Source organism: Taeniopygia guttata, chromosome 31 (genome assembly GCF_048771995.1).
Source record: "Taeniopygia guttata chromosome 31, bTaeGut7.mat, whole genome shotgun sequence".
Lineage (NCBI taxonomy): Eukaryota > Metazoa > Chordata > Aves > Passeriformes > Estrildidae > Taeniopygia > Taeniopygia guttata.
In genome coordinates, this window is record NC_133056.1 from 684,565 (window position 1) to 701,942 (window position 17,378).

The 17,378-nt window shown below is 62.7% G+C and overlaps 1 protein-coding gene across 1 annotated transcript; it reads right to left on the reverse strand.

Moving 5' to 3' along the window:
* Positions 1 to 2,990: 2,990 nt before the first annotated feature.
* On the reverse strand, positions 2,991 to 16,463 carry SYN1 (synapsin I). Its single transcript, XM_072920493.1, has 13 exons — positions 16,229 to 16,463; positions 15,259 to 15,316; positions 14,222 to 14,304; positions 12,287 to 12,440; positions 10,234 to 10,323; positions 9,387 to 9,449; positions 8,537 to 8,679; positions 7,326 to 7,394; positions 6,456 to 6,558; positions 4,568 to 4,705; positions 4,432 to 4,495; positions 3,213 to 4,035; positions 2,991 to 3,133 (listed from the first exon to the last, which is right to left on the reverse strand). The coding sequence occupies exons 1-13, from the start codon at positions 16,405 to 16,407 to the stop codon at positions 3,061 to 3,063; spliced, it is 2,040 nt and encodes a 679-aa protein (XP_072776594.1). The 5' UTR covers positions 16,408 to 16,463; the 3' UTR covers positions 2,991 to 3,060.
* Between the last annotated feature and the right edge of the window lie 915 nt (positions 16,464 to 17,378).

Here is a 17,378-nt window from a genome sequence, read left to right on the forward strand (position 1 = left end):
TGATTTTTGGGGACCCCAGGGTGATTTTGGGGGTCCTGGCGGGATTTTGGGGGTCCTGGGGGGATTTTGGGGATCCCAGGGTGGATTTTGGGGATTCCTGGGTGGATTTTGGGGACCCCAGGGTGGATTTTGGGGACCCCAGGGTGGATTTTGGGGATTTCTGGGGTCATTTTGGGGACCCCAGGGTGGATTTTGGGGGGTCCTGGGGAGATTTTGGGGACCCCAGGGTAGATTTTGGGGACCTCAGGGTGGATTTTGGGGATTCCTGGGGTGATTTTGGGGACCCCAGGGTAGATTTTGGGGGGTCCTGGAGAGATTTTGGGGACCCCAGGGTGGATTTTGGGGATTCCTGGCGTGATTTTGGGGACCCCAGGGTGGATTTTGGGGGCCCCAGGGTGGATTTTGGGGACCCCAGGGTGGATTTTGGGGATTCCTGGCGTGATTTTGGGGACCCCAGGGTGGATTTTGGGGACCCCAGGGTGGATTTTGGGGATTCCTGGCGTGATTTTGGGGACCCCAGGGTGGATTTTGGGGGCCCCAGGGTGGATTTTGGGGACCCCAGGGTGGATTTTGGGGATTCCTGGCGTGATTTTGGGGACCCCAGGGTGGATTTTGGGGACCCCAGGGTGGATTTTGGGGATTCCTGGCGTGATTTTGGGGACCCCAGGGTGGATTTTGGGGACCCCAGGGTGGATTTTGGGGACCCCAGGGTGGATTTTGGGGACCCCAGGGTGGATTTTGGGGATTCCTGGGGTGATTTTTGGGTCCTGAAGGTATTTTTTAGGTCCCCCTGGGTATTTTTGGGTTCCCCCCGGGGTATTTTTGGGGTTCCCGCGGGTATTTTTGGGGTCCCCGTGGGTATTTTTGGTGCCCCCGGGGTATTTTTGGGGGTCCCCCCGGGTATTTTTGGGGTCCCTGTGGGTATTTTTTAGGTCCCCGCGTGTATTTTTGGGGTCCCCGTGGGTATTTTTGGGGTCCCCGTGGGTGTTTTTGGGGTCCCCCCGGTGGGATTTTTGGGGTCCCCGTGGGTATTTTTGGGGTCCCCCGGGTGGGATTTTTGGGGTCCCCGTGGGTATTTTGGGGTCCCCCCGGGTATTTCTGGGGTCCCCGGGGGTATTTTTGGGGTGCCCGGGGTGGGATTTTTGGGTCCTGAAGGTATTTTTTAGGTCCCCCCGGGTATTTTTGGGGTCCCCGTGGGTATTTTTGGGGTGCCCAGGGTGGGATTTTGGGGTCCCCCCGGGTATTTTTTGTTTCCCCCCGGGGTATTTTTGGGTTCCCCCCGGGTATTTTTGGTGCCCCCGGGGTATTTTTGGGGTGCCTGGCGGGTATTTTTGGGGTGCCCCGGGTGGGATTTTTGGGTCCTGAAGGTATTTTTGGGGTCCCCGTGGATATTTTTGGTACCCCCGTGGGTATTTTTAGGTCCCCCGGGGTGGGATTTTTGGGGTCCCCGCGGGTATTTTTGGGGTGCCCGGGGTGGGATTTTTGGGTCCTGAAGGTATTTTTTGTTTCCCCCCGGGTATTTTTGGTGCCCCCGGGGTATTTTTGGGGTCCCCCCGGGTATTTCCGGGGTCCCCCCGGGGTATTTTTGGGGTGCCCGTGGGTGTTTTTGGGGTCCCCGCGGGTATTTTTGGGGTCCCCCCGGGTATTTTTGGGGTCCCCATGGGTATTTTTGGGGTCCCCCCGTGGGTATTTTTGGGGTCCCCGCGGGTATTTTTGGGGTCCCCCCGGGTATTTTTGGGGTCCCCATGGGTATTTTTGGGGTGCCCGGGGTGGGATTTTTGGGTCCTGAAGGTATTTTTTAGGTCCCCCCGGGTATTTTTGGGGTCCCCGTGGGTATTTTTGGGGTGCCCAGGGTGGGATTTTGGGGTCCCCCCGGGTATTTTTTGTTTCCCCCCGGGGTATTTTTGGGTTCCCCCCGGTATTTTTGGGGTCCCACGGGTATTTCTGGGGTCCCCGCGGGTATTTCTGGGGCCCCCGTGGGTATTTTTGGGGTCCCCCGGGTATTTTTGGGGTCCCCGTGGGTATTTTTTGTTTCCCCCCGGGTATTTTTGGTGCCCCCGGGGTATTTTTGTTTCCCCCCGGGTATTTCTGGGGTCCCCCGGGGTATTTTTGGTGCCCCCGCGGGTATTTTTGGGGTCCCCGCGGGTATTTTTGGGGTCCCCCGGGTATTTTTGGGGTCCCTGTGGGTATTTTTTGTTTCCCCCCTGGGTATTTTTGGGGTCCCCGCGGGTATTTTTGGGGTCCCCGTGGGTATTTTTGGGGTCCCCCCGGGTATTTTTGGGATCCCCGTGGGTATTTTTGGGGTCCCCCCGGGTATTTCTGGGGTCCCTGTGGGTATTTTTGGGGTCCCCGTGGGGATTTTTGGGTCCTGAAGGTATTTTTGGGGTCCCCGTGGGTATTTTTGGGGTCCCCCGGGTGTTTTTGGGGTCCCCCCCGGGTGGGATTTTTGGGGTCCCTGTGGGTATTTCTGGGATCCCCCCGGGTATTTTTGGTGCCCCCCGGGTATTTTTGGGGTGCCCGTGGGTATTTTTGGGGTCCCCCGGGTGGGATTTTTGGGGTCCTGAAGGTATTTTTTGTTTCCCCCCGGGTATTTCTGGGGTGCCCGGGGGTAATTTTGGGGTCCCCGGGGTATTTTTGGGGTCCCCGCGGGTATTTTTTGTTTCCCCCCGGGTATTTTTGGGGTCCCCGTGGGTATTTCTGGGGTCCCCTGGGGTATTTTTGGGGTCCCCCGGGTGGGATTTTTGGGTCCTGAAGGTATTTTTTGTTTCCCCCCGGGTATTTTTTGGGGTCCCCTGGGTGGGATTTTTGGGTCCCGAAGGTATTTCTGGGGTCCCCGGGGGTATTTTTGGGGTGCCCGGGGATATTTTTGGGTCCTGAAGGTATTTTTGGGGTTCCCGGGGGTATTTTTGGGGTCCCCCGCGGGTATTTTTGGGGTCCCCGCGGGTATTTTTGGGGTCCCCCCGGGGTATTTTTTGTTTCCCCCCGGATATTTTTGGGGTCCCCCCGGATATTTTTGGGGTCCCCGCGGGTATTTTTGGGGTCCCCCGCGGGTTTTTGGGGTCACTCGAAGAGGCTGGCGAAGCTCTGCCGCAGCGCCCGGAGGCTCTCGGGGGGGCCCTGCTCGGGGGCGGGGCTGCGGAATTTGGGGGTTCAGGGGGGCCCGGGGGGGGCGGGGCCTCGCCCCTCCCCCCCCTTAAGCCCCTCCCACTTACCTGGGGGGAGGGGCCCCGCCCGGTTTGGGGGCCAGCGGCGGTTTGGGGGCGATGGGCGGGGCCTGGGGGCGGGGCTGGCGGGTGGTGGGCGGGGCTTGTGGGCCCGGGGGGCGGGGCTGAGGGGAGGTGGGCGGGGCTTGTGGACGGGGCTGGGGCACGGAGGGCGAGCGCTGGAGGCGGGGCTGGGGGGAGGTGGGCGGGGCCTGTGGGCCAGGGGGGCGGGGCTGGGGGGAGGTGGGCGGGGCTTGCGGGCGGGGCTGGGGTGATGTCACACCTTGTGGGCGTGGCTGAGGGGCAGAGGTGGGCGGGGCTTGCGGGCGGGGCTGGGGTGATGTCACGCCTTGTGGGCGTGGCTGAGGGGCAGAGGTGGGCGGGGCTTGCGGGCGTGGCTGCAAAGTGGGTGGGGCTTGTGGGCGTGGCTGATGGGGCGTGGCCGGGCCTGGTGGGCGTGGCTGGGCAGTGGGCGGGGCTTGAGGGCGGGGTGTGGCCGTGGGCGAGGTCTGTGGGCGTGGCTGTTGGGAGGTGGGCGGGGCTTGTGGGCGGGGCTGAGGGCTGGGTGGGCGTGGCTGTGAGGTGGGCGTGGCCTGTGGGTGTGGCTGTTGGGAGCTGGGCGGGGTTTGTGGGCGTGGCTGGGCGGGGCTGGGCGGGGTCTGTGGGCGTGGCTGGGGCGTGGCCGCCGGGCTTTGGGGGCGGGGCTGGGCGGGGCCTCGCGGTTGGGCGGGGCCGGGCTGGGCGGGGCGTGGCGAAGCTCCTCCCATTTGTGGGCGTGGCTGCCCCTGCGGTTGTGGGCGGGGCTGGGCGGGGCCGGACGGAGGCGGCGCACCTGGAGGGAGGAGCAACACCTGAGGGGGCGGGGCTTGAGGCAGGTAACGCCCCAATTTGGGGCCAAATCCGCCAAATTTGGGGCATGGCAGCCATGAAGTGATGGGGGCGGATTTGGGGCGTCCAAAATTTGGGGATCCCCAAAATTTGCATGTCCGGAATAATTTTTAGGAATTATTTTAATTTTTAGGATTCCGGCCAAACCTGTGGAGGATTTTTGGGGAATTTCCGATTTTCCCGAGCGCCTTTTTAGGGAAAATTTCCACATTTTGAGCAAAAGCAAATCCCTAAAATTTTAGGACATAAACCCCCAAATTCTGGATTTTTGACAGGATTTTCTGGGGTGGGGGAGGGGAAGGAAGCCCCGCCCCTTTTTTGGGGGTCAGGGGTCACTCACCCTGGGGTTGGGGTCTCTGCTGGGGGGGGGTCCCCGGCCGGGGGGTCCCGGATGTCGCCGTCACCTGCAGGAAGGGGGGCGGGGCTCAATTTTGGGGGCACCTGGAGGGGGGTGGGGGTGGGGGGAGGGGCGTTACCTGTGGGCGTGGCCGGGCGGGGGAGGGGCTGCGGGGGCGGGGCAGCTCCTCCCTCATCCGCTCCAGGACCAGCTCCACGATCTGCGCCTGATCCTCGGCCGCGCCCGGGCCCAGCAGCGGCAGCCACGAGCCCAACACCTGCGGGGGCACAGGTGGGTGGGGCTCAGGTGTGCCCCAGGTGTACTCCAGGTGTGCCCCACGTGTGCCCCAGGTGCCCAAAGTGTGACCCAGGTGTGCCCCAGGTGCCCAAATTGTGACCCAGGTGTGCCCCAGGTGCCCAAAGTGTGCCCCAGGTGTGCCCCAGGTGTGCCCCAGGTGTGCCCCAGGTGTGCCCAAAGTGTGCCCCAGGTGTGCCCCAGGTGCCCAAAGTGTGACCCAGGTGTGCCCCAGGTGGCCCCAGGTGCCCAAATTGTGACCCAGGTGTCTTCCAGGTGTGCCCCAGGTGTGCCCCAGGTGTGCCCCAGGTGCCCAAAGTGTGACCCAGGTGTGCCCCAAGTGTGACCCAGGTGCCCAAAGTGTGACCCAGGTGTGCCCCAAGTGTGACCCAGGTGCCCAAAGTGTGACCCAGGTGTGCCCCAGGTGCCCAAAGTGTGACCCAGGTGTGCCCCGGGTGTGCCCCGGGTGTGCCCCGGGTGTGACCCAGGTGTGACCCAGGTGTGACCCAGGCGCCCAAAGTGTGACCCAGGTGTGCCCCAGGTGTGCCCCAGGTGCCCAAAGTGTGACCCAGGTGTGCCCCGAGTGCTCAAAGTGTGCCCCAGGTGTGTCCCAGGTGTGTCCCAGGTGTGCCCCAGGTGTGCCCCAGGTGTGCCCCAGGTGTGCCCCAGGTGCCCAAAGTGTGACCCAGGTGTGCCCCGGGTGCCCAAATTGTGACCCAGGTGTGCCCCAGGTGTGCCCAAAGTGTGACCCAGGTGTGACCCAGGTGTGCCCCAGGTGCCCAAAGTGTCACCCAGGTGTGCCCCAGGTGTGCCCCAGGTGCCCAAAGTGTGACCCAGGTGTGACCCAGGTGTGCCCCAGGTGTGCCCCAGGTGTGCCCCAGGTGCCCAAAGTGTGACCCAGGTGTGCCCCGGGTGCCCAAATTGTGACCCAGGTGTGCCCCAGGTGTGCCCAAAGTGTGACCCAGGTGTGACCCAGGTGTGCCCCAGGTGCCCAAAGTGTCACCCAGGTGTGCCCCAGGTGTGCCCCAGGTGCCCAAAGTGTGACCCAGGTGTGACCCAGGTGTGCCCCAGGTGTGCCCCAGGTGTGCCCCAGGTGCCCAAAGTGTGACCCAGGTGTGCCCCGGGTGCCCAAATTGTGACCCAGGTGTGCCCCAGGTGCCCAAAGTGTGACCCAGGTGTGCCCCAGGTGCCCAAATTGTGCCCCAGGTGCCCAAAGTGTGACCCAGGTGTGCCCCAGGTGTGCCCCAGGTGCCCAAAGTGTGACCCAGGTGTGCCCTGGGTGCCCAAAGTGTGCCCCAGGTGTCTTCCAGGTGTGCCCCAGGTGTCTCAGGTGCCCAAAGTGTGACCCAGGTGTGCCTCAGGTAAGCCCCAGCTGTGGTCAGATGTACCCAGGTGCCCCTGGGTGTCCACAGGTGTGCGCCAGGTGTGCCCCAAGTGCGTCTAGATGTGTCCCAGCTGTCCCCAGATGTCCCCAGGTGTGCCCAGCTGTGCCCAGGCATTCTCCAGGTGTTCCCCAGGTGTGCCCAGGTGTCCCCATGGTGTACCCAGCTGTACCCAGGTGTGCCCAGGTGTCCCCCAGGTGTGCCCCAACTGTCCCCAGGTGTCCCCACGGTGTCCCCAGGTGTCCCCGGTTGCCCCAAGCTGTGCCCAGGTGCCCCCCAGCTGTGCCCCAGGTGCCCCCAGCTGTTCCCAGGTGTGCCCAGGTGTCCCCAGGTGTCCCCAGGTGTGCCCACCTGCACGATCTGCTCCCGCCCGTCGGGGTCCCGCAGCGCCTCCACCCCGCAGATGTCGACGCCCCCGAACAGTCCGGCGCAGGCGTCCACCCACGCGCGGTACCTGCGGGGGGGCGGGGCTCAGCGGCCACGCCCACCGCGCTGGCCACACCCCTCACCTGGCCACACCCCTCACCTGGGCCACGCCCCTCACCTGGGCCACGCCCCTCTAGGACTGAACAGAGCCCCGCCCAAAGCCCCGCCCACCCTGTGCACAAGCCACGCCCCTTTTCGAATGGCCACGCCCATCGCCCTGGCCACACCCCTCACCTGGCCACGCCCCTCCAGGAGTGAACAGAGCCCCGCCCGAAGCCCCGCCCACCCTGTGCCCAAGCCACGCCCCTTTACAAATTGCCACGCCCACCGAGCTGGCCACACCCCTCACCTGGGCCACACCCCTCCAGGGCTGAACAGAGCCCCGCCCAAAGCCCCGCCCACCCTGTGCACAAGCCACGCCCCTTTCCAAACGACCACGCCCACTAAAGCCACGCCCAATCCGCAAGCGGCTCTCGGGTCACACCCCTTTTGGTGGCCACGCCCCTTTCCAAAATGGCCACGCCCACTAAAACCACGCCCAATCCGCAAGCGGCTCTTAGGCCACACCCCTTTCAAAGGCCACGCCCCTTTCTGAATGGCCACGCCCACTAAAGCCACGCCCAATCCGCGAGCGGCTCTCAGGCCACACCCCTTCTTGTGTCCACACCCCTTTTTGTGGCCACGCCCATTTCCTCATAGCCCCGCCCCTCCGCTGTAACCACGCCCCTTCTAGCCCCACCCCACCTGAGCCCCGCCCACAACCACGCCCCTCTTGGCCCCGCCCCCCACGCTCACCTGGGGCTGAGGGCGACCGGCTCCACCTGCGGCCCCTCCCCCGCCGCGTCCCCTCCCCCCACAGACCACCTGGGGGGAGCGGGGGGGGTCAGCGGGGACCCCCCCCATGGCCCCGCCCCCCCCCCCAGAATGAGCCACCAGTGCTCCCAGTGCCCTCCCAGTCCCTCCCAGTGACCCCCAGTGACCCCCAAATCCCTTCCCGGTACCCCCCAGTCCCTCCCAGTGCCCCCAATCCTCTCCCAGTTCCCTCCCAGTTCCCTCCCTGTTCCCTCCCAATGCTCCCAGTCCCTCCCCGTGACCCCCAAATCCCTTCCCAGTACCCCCCAGTACCCCCCAGTCCATCCCAGTTCTCTCCAGGTTCCCTTCCCAGTATCCCCCAGTCCCTCCCAGTTCCCTCCCAGTGCTCCCCACTCCATCCCAGTTCCCCCCCGAGTCCCTCCCAGTCCCTCCCAGTTCCTTCCCAGTCCATCCCAGTTTGTCCCAGTCCCTCCCAGTTCCCCCCCAATCCCCTCCCAGTCCCTCCCAGTTCCCTCCCAGTCCCCCCCAGTTTGCTCCCAGTCTCCCACACTGCCCTCCCAGTGCCCCCCAGTCCATCCCAGTTTGTCCCAGTTGCCCCCAGTTCTCTCCCAGTGCCCTCCAGTCCCTCCCAGTCCCCCCCAGTTGCCCCCAGTTCTCTCCCAGGCCCTCCCAGTTTGCTCCCAGTCTCCCACATTCCCCTCCCAGTGCCCCCCAGTCCATCCCAGTTTGTCCCAGTTTACTCCCAGTGCCCCCCAATCCCCTCCCAGTCCCTCCCAGTGTCTCCCAGTCCCTCCCAGTTCCTTCCCAGTCTCCCCCAGTTCTCTCCCAGTCCATCCCAATTGCCCCCAGTGCCCCCCCAGTCCCCCCCAGTTCCCTCCCAGTCCCTCCCAGTTTACTCCCAGTCCCCCACACTCCCCTCCCAGTGCCCCCCAGTCCATCCCAGTTTGTCCCAGTTCCCTCCTAGTCCCTCCCAGTCCATCCCAATTGCCCCCAATGCCCCCCCAGTCCCTCCCAGTCTCTCTCAGTTCCCTCCAGTTTACTCCCAGTCCCTCCCAGTTTACTCCCAGTCCCCCCCAATCCCCTCCCAGTCATTCCCAGTCCCCCCCAGTCCCCCCCAATCCCCTCCCAGTCCCCCCCAGTTCCCTCCCAGTCCCTCCCAGTCCCCCCCAGTGCCCCCAGTGCCCCAGTCCCACCTGAGGGCGCGGTACTGGTCCCCGATCCGCTGCACCCGCAGCCTCTGGGTCCCTGTGGGGCGCCCCCCGAGCAGCGCCCCCGCCCGGGCCCCGCCCATGGCGGCAGCGACCGCGCCCAGGGCCGGGGGGGAGCGCACGCACACCTGGGGGGACAGGTGAGGGGACAGGTGAGACGGGGACAGGTGAGATGGGGACAGGTGAGGGACAGGTGACATTGAGGGGACAGGTGAGATGGGGACAGGTGAGAGACGTGGGACAGGTGAGATTGAGGGGACAGGTGAGATGGGGACAGGTGAAAGACGTGGGGACAGGTGAGACAGGGACAGGTGAGATCAAGGGGACAGGTGAGATGGGGACAGGTGAGATAGGGACAGGTAAGAAGGACAGGTGAGATGGGGACAGGTGAGGGGACAGGTGAGACAGGGACAGGTGAGGGACATGGGGACAGATGAGGGACATGGGGACAGGTGAGTTGGGGACAGGTGAAAGACGTGGGGACAGGTCAGACAGGGGAGATTGAGGGGACAGGTGAGGGACAGGTGAGTTGAGGACAGTTGATATGTGGACAGGTGGGACAGGTGAGAGAGGTGGGGACAGGTGAGATGGGACAGGTGAGGGACATGGGACAGATGGGACAGTTGGACAGGTGGGACAGGTGAGTTGGGGACAGGTGAGACGAGGACAGGTGAGAGACAGGTGAGATTGAGGGGACAGGTGAGAACAGATGGGACAGGTGAGGGACAGGTGAGACACAGTGACCACACCCCCATTGAGCCACACCCACTGAACCACACCCACACAGGGCCACACCCACCGCTGGTCACGCCCACCTCAGGCCCCGCCCACTCACCTGTCCCACCCCGGGGGGGGAGGGGCTGAGCGTCACCGTCATGGGGAAGGTGGGGGCGGTCAGCTGAGGACACCAGTAACACCAGTTAGAGACCAGTTAGGGACCAGTGACACCAGTGACACCAGTTAGGGACCAGTGACACCAGTTAGGGACCAGTGACACCAGTTAGAGACCAGTGACACCAGTTAGAGACCAGTGACACCAGTTAGAGACCAGTTAGAGACCAGTTAGGGACCAGTGACACCAGTTAGAGACCAATTAGGGACCAGTGACACCAGTTTGGGACCAGTTAGGGACCAGTGATACCATTCCCAGTCCCTCCCAGTTCCGTCCCAGTCCCTCCCAGTTCCCCCCCAGTCCCTCCCAGTCCCCCCCAGTCCCTCCCAGTCCCCCCCAGTCCCTCCCAGTTCCCTCCCAGTTCCCTCCCAGTCCCCCCCAATCCCCTCCCAGTTCCCTCCCAGTCCCCCCCAGTCCCTCCCAGTTCCCTCCCAGTTCCCTCCCAGTCCCTCCCAGTCCCTCCCAGTTCCCTCCCAGTTCCCCCCCAGTCCCTCCCAGTCCCTCCCAGTTCCCTCCCAGTCCCCCCCAGTCCCTCCCAGTCCCTCCCAGTTGCCCCCAGTCCCTCCCAGTCCCTCCCAGTTCCCCCCCAGTCCCTCCCAGTCCCCCCCAGTCCCCCCCAGTTCCCTCCCAGTCCCTCCCAGTCCCCCCCAGTCCCCCCCAGTTCCCTCCCAGTCCCTCCCAGTCCCCCCCAGTTCCCCCCCAGTCCCCCCCAGTTCCCCCCCAGTCCCCCCCAGTCCCTCCCAGTCCCTCCCAGTCCCTCCCAGTCCCTCCCAGTGCTCCCAGTGCTCACCAGTCCCCGGGGCCGGTTGCAGAACCGTTGGGGCACCAGTGGAAAGGCCTCATGGCCCAGTTCCCGCTGCAGCCGAGCCAACTGGGCAAACTGGGAGCACTGGGAATGTCAAGGGCCGGCCGAGCGCCCCGCCCAGTGCTCCCAGTTTCCTCCAGTACCGCTCCCAGTTCACTCCCAGTTCCACCCAGTGCTCCCAGTGCCACCAGCTCCCCCTCCCAGTCCCCCCCAGTCCCCTCCCAGTTCACTCCCAGTCCCTCCCAGTACCCCCCAGTGCCCCCAGTCCCCCTCACTCCCCATCAAATCCCCTCCCAGTTCATCCCAGTCCCCCCAAATCCCCCCCAGCGCCCCCAAATCCTCTCCCAGTCCCCTCCAGTCCTTCCCAGTGACCCCAAATCCCCTCCCAATCCCCCCCAGTGTCTCCCAGTACCCCCAAATCCCCTCCCAGTCCCTCCCAGTGACCCCGAATCCTCTCCCAGTCCCTCCCAGTTCATCCCAGTTCCCCCCCAAATCCCCTCCCAGTCCCCCCAAATCCTCTCCCAGTCCTCTCCCAGTCCCCCCCAGTTTCCCCCAAATCCCCTCCCAGTCCCTCCCAGTCCCTCCCAGTCCCTCCCAGTTCATCCCAGTTCCCCAAAATCCCCTCCCAGTCCCCCCCAGTTCCCCCCAGTCCCCCCAAATCCCCTCCCAGTCCCCCCCAGTGCCCCCCAGTCCCTCCCAGTCCCCCCAAATCCCCTCCCAATCCCCCCCAGTCTCTCCCAGTGACCCCAAATCCCCTCCCAGTGTCCCCCAGTCCCCCCCAGTCTCCCCAAATCCCCTCCCAGTCCCCCCAAATCCCCTCCCAGTGCCCCCCAGTCCCTCCCAGTCCCCCTAAATCCCCTCCCAGCGCCCCCAAATCCCCTTCCCAGTGACCCCAAATCCCCTCCCAGTCCCCCCAGTCCCCCCAGTCCCCCCAAATCCCCTCCCAGTCCCCCCAAATCCCCTCCCAATCCCCCCCAGTCCCCCCCAGTCCCCTCCCAGTCCCCCCAAATCCCCTCCCAGTCCCCCCAGTCCCCCCCAGCCCCCCAAATCCCCTCCTAGTCCCTCCCAGTGACCCCAAATCTTCTCCCAGTCCCCTCCCAGTCCCCCCCAGTGCCCCCAGTCCCCCCAAATCCCCTCAAATCCCCTCCCAGTCCCTCCCAGTCCCTCCTAGTGACCTCAAATCCCCTCCCAGCCCCCCAAATCCCCCCCAAATCCCCCCAAATCCCCTCCCAGTCCCTCCCAGTCCCCCCCAGTTCCCCCCAAATCCCCTCCCAGTCCCCCCCAGTCCCTCCCAGTCCCCCCAAATCCCCTCCCAGTTCCCCCCAGTCCCCCAATTCCCTCCCAGTCCCTCCCAGTCCCCCCAAATCCCCCCCCAGTCCCCCCAAATCCCCTCCCAGTCCCTCCCAGTGACCCCAAATCCTCTCCCAGTCCCCCCCAGTCCCCCCAGTCCCCCCAGTTCCCCACAAATCCCCTCCCAGTGACCCCAAATCCCCTCCCAGTCCCCCCAAATCCCCTCCCAGTCCCTCCCAGTCCCCCCCAGTTCATCCCAGCACCCCCAAATCCCCCCCAGTCCCCCCAAATCCCCTCCCAACGCCCCCAAATCCCCCCCCAGTAACCCCAACTCCCTTCCCAGTCCCCCCAAATCTCCCCAAATCCCTTCCCAGTGCCCCCAAATCCCCTCCCAGTGACCCCAAATCCCCCCCCAGCCCCCCAAATCCCCCCAAATACCCCCCCCAGCCCCCCAAATCCCCCCAAATCCCCTCCCAGCGCCCCCAAATCCCCTCCCAGTGACCCCCAGTCCCTCCCAGTCCCCCCAAATCGCCCCCAAATCCCTTCCCAGTCCCCCCCAGTCCCCCCAAATCCCCCCCAAATCCTCTCCCAGTCCCTCCCAGTTCATCCCAGTCCCCCCAAATCCCCTCCCAGTCCCCCCCAGTGACCCTAAATCCCCTCCCAGTGCCCCCCAGTCCCCCCCAGCCCCCCCAAATCCCCTCCCAGTCCCTCCCAGTCCCTCCCAGTCCCCCCAGTTCCCCCTCCCCACCAGGCAGGCTCGGTGGCTGAACCCATAGGCCGTGGGGAGGGGGTCGCTGCCCGGGACCCCCCCCAGGTGCAATCCCACCAACAACCGCCGGGGGGCGCCCCCCGCGCCGCCCTCGGGCTCCTCCCGCAGCAGCACAAAATCGGGGCGCACCTTCCTGGGGGGAGGGGCGGGGGGGGGGTCAGGGGGTCCCCAAAATCCCCAAAAACCCCCCAAAAATCCCACCTCAAAATTCAACCCCGAAAATTCGCGTTATTCTATGAGAAAAATGAGATTTTCCCCCAAAATTTTGCTGTTTCAGCACGAATTTGGGGGTGAAATCCCCTCCCCCCCCACCCCAAAATTTGGGATTTGTGGCCCCCCAAAATCCCCTCCCCCACCTCAATATTCAACCGCTGAAATTTAGAAAATAAATTAAAAAAAAAAATGCAAAAATGAGATTTTTTCCCCAAAAAATTTTGGTTTTTCTGTCTGAATTTAGGAGTGAAATCCGTCCCCCCACCCAAAATTTGTGCCCCAAAACGGCCCCAAACCCCAAAATTTCTTCTTTCACCCCCAAAATGTGAGGTCGCCCTGCTCCAAACACCCCAAAATCCTCCCAAAATTCCCCCTGATCTTCATTGTACCCCCAAAATCACACCCAGAACCCCAAATTTCACCCCAAAATCACACCCAGAACCCCAAATTTCACCCCAAAATCACACCCAGAACCCCAAATTTCACCCCAAAAATCACACCCAGAACCCCAAATTTCAGGAGGGGACCCCAAATTTCACCCCAAAATTCAGAAGGGGACCCCAAATTTCACCCCAAAATCACACCCAGAACCCCAAATTTCACCCCAAAATTGATGGGGGAAGACCCAGCACCCCAATTTTACCCCCAAAATTAAGGAGGGGACCCCAAATTTCACCCCCAAAAAGGGGGAAACCCCAAATTCAACCCAAAATTAAGGAGGGGACCCCAAATTTTGCTCAAAAATTGAGTTGGGAACCCCAAAATTAAGGAGCAAACCCCAAATATTACCCTGAAAAAGAGGAGGAGACCCCAAATTCAGCCCCAGAATTGAGTGGGGGCCCACCCAGCACCCCAAAATTTAGGAGGGGACCCCAAATTTTACCCCAAAATTGATGGGGGAATACCCAGCACCCCAATTTTACCCCTAAAATTAAGGAGGGGACCCCAAATTTCACCCCAAAATCACACCCAGAACCCCAAATTTCACCCCAAAATTGATGGGGGAAGACCCAGCACCCTAATTTTACCCCCAAAATTAAGAAGGGAACCCCAAATTCACCCCCAAAAAGGGGGGAACCCCAAATTCAATCCGAAATTAAGGAGGGAACCCCAAATTCACCCCAAAAAGGGGAGAAACCCCAAATTCAATCCGAAATTGAGGAGGGGACCCCAAATTCTGCTCAAAAATTGAGGCGGGAACCCCAAAATTAAGGATCAAACCCCAAATTCCACCCCGAAAAAGAGGAGGGGACCCCAAATTCAGCCCCAAAATCGAGTGGGGGCACACCCAGCACCCCAAAATTCAGGAGGGGACCCCAAATTCACCCCCAAAAAGGGGAGAAACCCCAAATTCAACCCGAAATTGAGGAGGGGACCCCAAATTTCACCCCAAAATAGATGGGGGAAGACCCAACACCCCAATTTTACCCCCAAAATTAAGGAGGGGACCCCAAATTCACCCAAAAAAGAGGGGGAAAACCCCAAATTCAATCCTAAATTAAGGAGGGGACCCCAAATTCTGCTCAAAAATTGAGGCGGGAACCCCAAAATTAAGGAGCAAACCCCAAATTCCACCCCGAAAAAGAGGAGGGGACCCCAAATTCAGCCCCAAAATTGAGTGGGGGCGCACCCAGCACCCCAAAATTCAGGAGGGGACCCCAAATTCACCCCCAAAAAGGGGGGGGGACCCCAAAATCGTACCTGGAGCCCCCCCGGGGGGGGTCGATGGTGACGCTGAGGGCGCCGTGGGTGGAGGCGGCCAAGGAGAGCTCCGAAAACTGGGCCTGGGGGACCCCAAAATCCAGGGGGGGACACCCCAAAAACCGCCTGGGACCCCCCAAAAACCTCCCCGGGACCCCTCAGTCCCACCCCAAAGCTGCAGCCCCGAGTTGGGTCGAAAAAAGAGATTTTTGGTCAAAATTCAAACAGGAGGAAGTTCAGAATTCCATAAAATTTAAGAGCACCCCCAAAATTTTGGCTGTTCACCCCAAAATTTTGGCTGTTCACCCCCAAAATTTTGTCCCGAACCCCCAAAATTTTGTCCCGAACCCCCAAATTTTGGCTGTTCACCCCCAAAATTTTGTCCTGAACCCCCAAATTTTGGCTGTTCACCCCCAAAATTTGTCCTGAACCCCCAAATTTTGGCTGTTCACCCCCAAAATTTTGTCTTGAACCCCCAAATTTTGGCTGTTCACCCCCAAAAATTTGTCCTGACTCCCCCCAGATTGGATGGTGGAATTGGGGGGTTCAGGAACCCAAACCCCAAAATCTCCAGGGGACCCCAAAATTCTTTGAATTGAGACCAGAAAAGATTTTGGGGCAGCTCAAAATTTCCCTCAACCCCAAAATTTCTCTCAGGGGACCCCAAAATTTCCCTAAACTCGAACCCCAAAACTGAGGAGGAACAGGAGGTTCAGAACACCCCAAAATTTGGGCCAGGCCCCAAAATTCGGGGAAATCCCAAATCCAGAACCCCCCCAAAAACCAACCCGAACCCCAAAATTGAGGGGGAACCCCAAAATCTTGGATGGACCCCCCCAAAAAACCCCAAATTTTAAGGTTGACCCCAAAATTGGCACATTAAAATATGGGGGGGGTGACCCCAAAATATTGAAAAACCCCAAATTTTTTTTTTTTTTGGGTTTTTTTTGGGGGGGTGGTCCCAAAATCAGAGAGGGGAGACCCCGAATTTTTAGGGGGGACCCCAAAATTCAAGGGGGGGGGTCCCCAAAACTCACCTGCTCCACCCTCAGCTCCACGTCCCCGTGCACGGATTTGCCCTTGAAGGGTTTCACCCTGGGGGGGGACCCCAAAATTGGGGAGAGACCCCCAAAAATCTCATCCCCCCCACCCAAATTAAAGCTCCACAGGTGGCCCCAAAAATCTGAGACCCCCCCCAAATATCTGAGACCCCCCCCCCAAAATTCGCCCCCTCCCCAGATTTGGGGGTCCCAAAGGAAATTTGGGGGTCCCGGGGGGGGGGGGGGAAATTTGGGGGGTCCCGGGGGGGGAATTTTGGGGGGTCCCAGGATGGGATTTTGGGGGGGGGGTCCCACGAGGGGGATTTTGGGGGGGGGGGGTCCCACGAGGGGGATTTGGGGGGGGTCCCACGAGGGGGATTTTGGGGGGGTCCCACGAATGGGATTTTGGGGGGGGGATCCCACGAGGGGGATTTTGGGGGGGGGTCCCAAGAGGGGGATTTTGGGGGGGGTCCCACGAGGGGGATTTTGGGGGGGGGTCCCACGAGGGGGATTTTGGGGGGGGTCCCAGGATGGGAATTTTGGGGGGGGGGTCCCATGAGGAGGATTTTGGGGGGGGGTCCCACGAGGGGGATTTTGGGGGGGGGTCCCATGAGGGGGATTTTGGGGGGGGGTCCCACGGATGGGATTTTGGGGGGGGGTCCCACGAGGGGGATTTGGGGGGGGGTCCCACAAAAGGGATTTTGGGGGGGGGTCCCACGAGGGGGATTTGGGGAGGGGGTCCCAGGATGGGATTTTGGGGGGGGGTCCCACGAGGGGGATTTGAGGGGGGGGTCCCAGGATGGGATTTTGGGGGGGGGTCCCAGGATGGGGATTTTGGGGGGGGTCCCACGAGGGGGATTTTGGGGGGGGGGGGGGCCCACGAGGGGGATTTTGGGGGGGGGTCCCAGGATGGAATTTTGGGGGGGGGTCCCAGGATGGGATTTTGGGGGGGGGTCCCCAAACCTACCAGTCCGTGTCGGGGGGGGCGATCACGAGCAGCAGCGGCGCCGTGGGGGGAGGGGTCCGGGGGGGTCTCCCCGCCCCTCCCCCAATTGAGGGGGGGTCTCCCCCCATCCCCCCCATCCCCCCCATCCCCCCCCCCGCCAGGAAATTCCCGTCCGAGAGGCGCCGCCGCAGGAATTCCATCCCAAAATTTGGGGAGGGGTCCCGGGGGCACCTGGGGGGAATTTGGGGGTCCCGGGGGGGGGGAGGGGTTTTGGGGGGAGGGGGTTTTTTGGGGGAGGGGGGATGGGGGGAGGGGGTTTTTGGGGAAGGGGGTTTTTGGGGAGGGGGTTTTTGGGGGGAGGGTGTTTTGGGGGGAGGGGGTTTTTGGGGGGAGGGGTCTATAGATGCGCCCCAAAATCCTCCCCAAAAAACCCTCCCCGGCAGCTCCGGACCCCCAAAATCCTCCCCAAAATCCCCCCAAAATCCTCCCCAAAATCCCCCCCGGGCAGCCCCGCCCCGCCCACGTCACTTCCGGCCACGCCCCGCTGAAAATGGGCGTGGTTTGCCGCGTGACGTCACATCAGCCCCACCCCTGGTTCTGCAGAAAGGGGCGTGGCTTAAAGAGGTGTGGTCCGTGACGTCATCGCCCAAAATCTGCGGGCGGCCCCTCCCCCCACCGGGGTCCCCCCCCCCCCCGGGACCGCCCCTCCCCCACAGGAGCCGTTTCCATGCTGAGATTTTATTGGGGGGAGGGGCTGGGGGGGTTTTGGGGTCCCGGGGGGGTTTTGGGGTAAATCCGGGCGGGTTTTGGGGTCCCGGGGGGGTTTTGGGGGAAATCCGGGCGGGTTTGGGGTCCCGGGGGGGTTTTGGGGTAAATCCGGGCGGGTTTGGGGTCCCGGGGGGGTTTTGGGGTCCCGGGGGGGTTTTGGGGTAAATCCGGGCGGGTTTGGGGGTCCCGGGGGGGTTTTGGGGTCCCGGGGGGGTTTTGGGGGAAATCCGGGCGGGTTTGGGGTCCCGGGGGGGTTTTGGGGGAAATCCGGGCGGGTTTGGGGGTCCCGGGGGGGTTTTGGGGTCCCGGGGGGGTTTTGGGGTAAATCGGGGCGGGTTTGGGGTCCCGGGCGGGTTTGGGGTCCCGGGGGGATTTTGGGGTAAATCCGGGCGGGTTTGGGGTC

Excerpts from the sequence above, each read along its gene's own strand:
- SYN1 (XM_072920493.1), bottom strand. The coding sequence starts at position 16,407 with ATGGAATTCCTGCGGCGGCGCCTCTCGGACGGGAATTTCCTGGCGGGG. Across the intron at positions 15,317-16,228 it reads GCCCCCCCCGACACGGACTG|GGTGAAACCCTTCAAGGGCA; the intron begins GTAGGTTTGGGG and ends GTCCCCCCCCAG. Across the intron at positions 7,395-8,536 it reads GACCAGTACCGCGCCCTCAG|GTGGTCTGTGGGGGGAGGGG; the intron begins GTGGGACTGGGG and ends CGCTCCCCCCAG.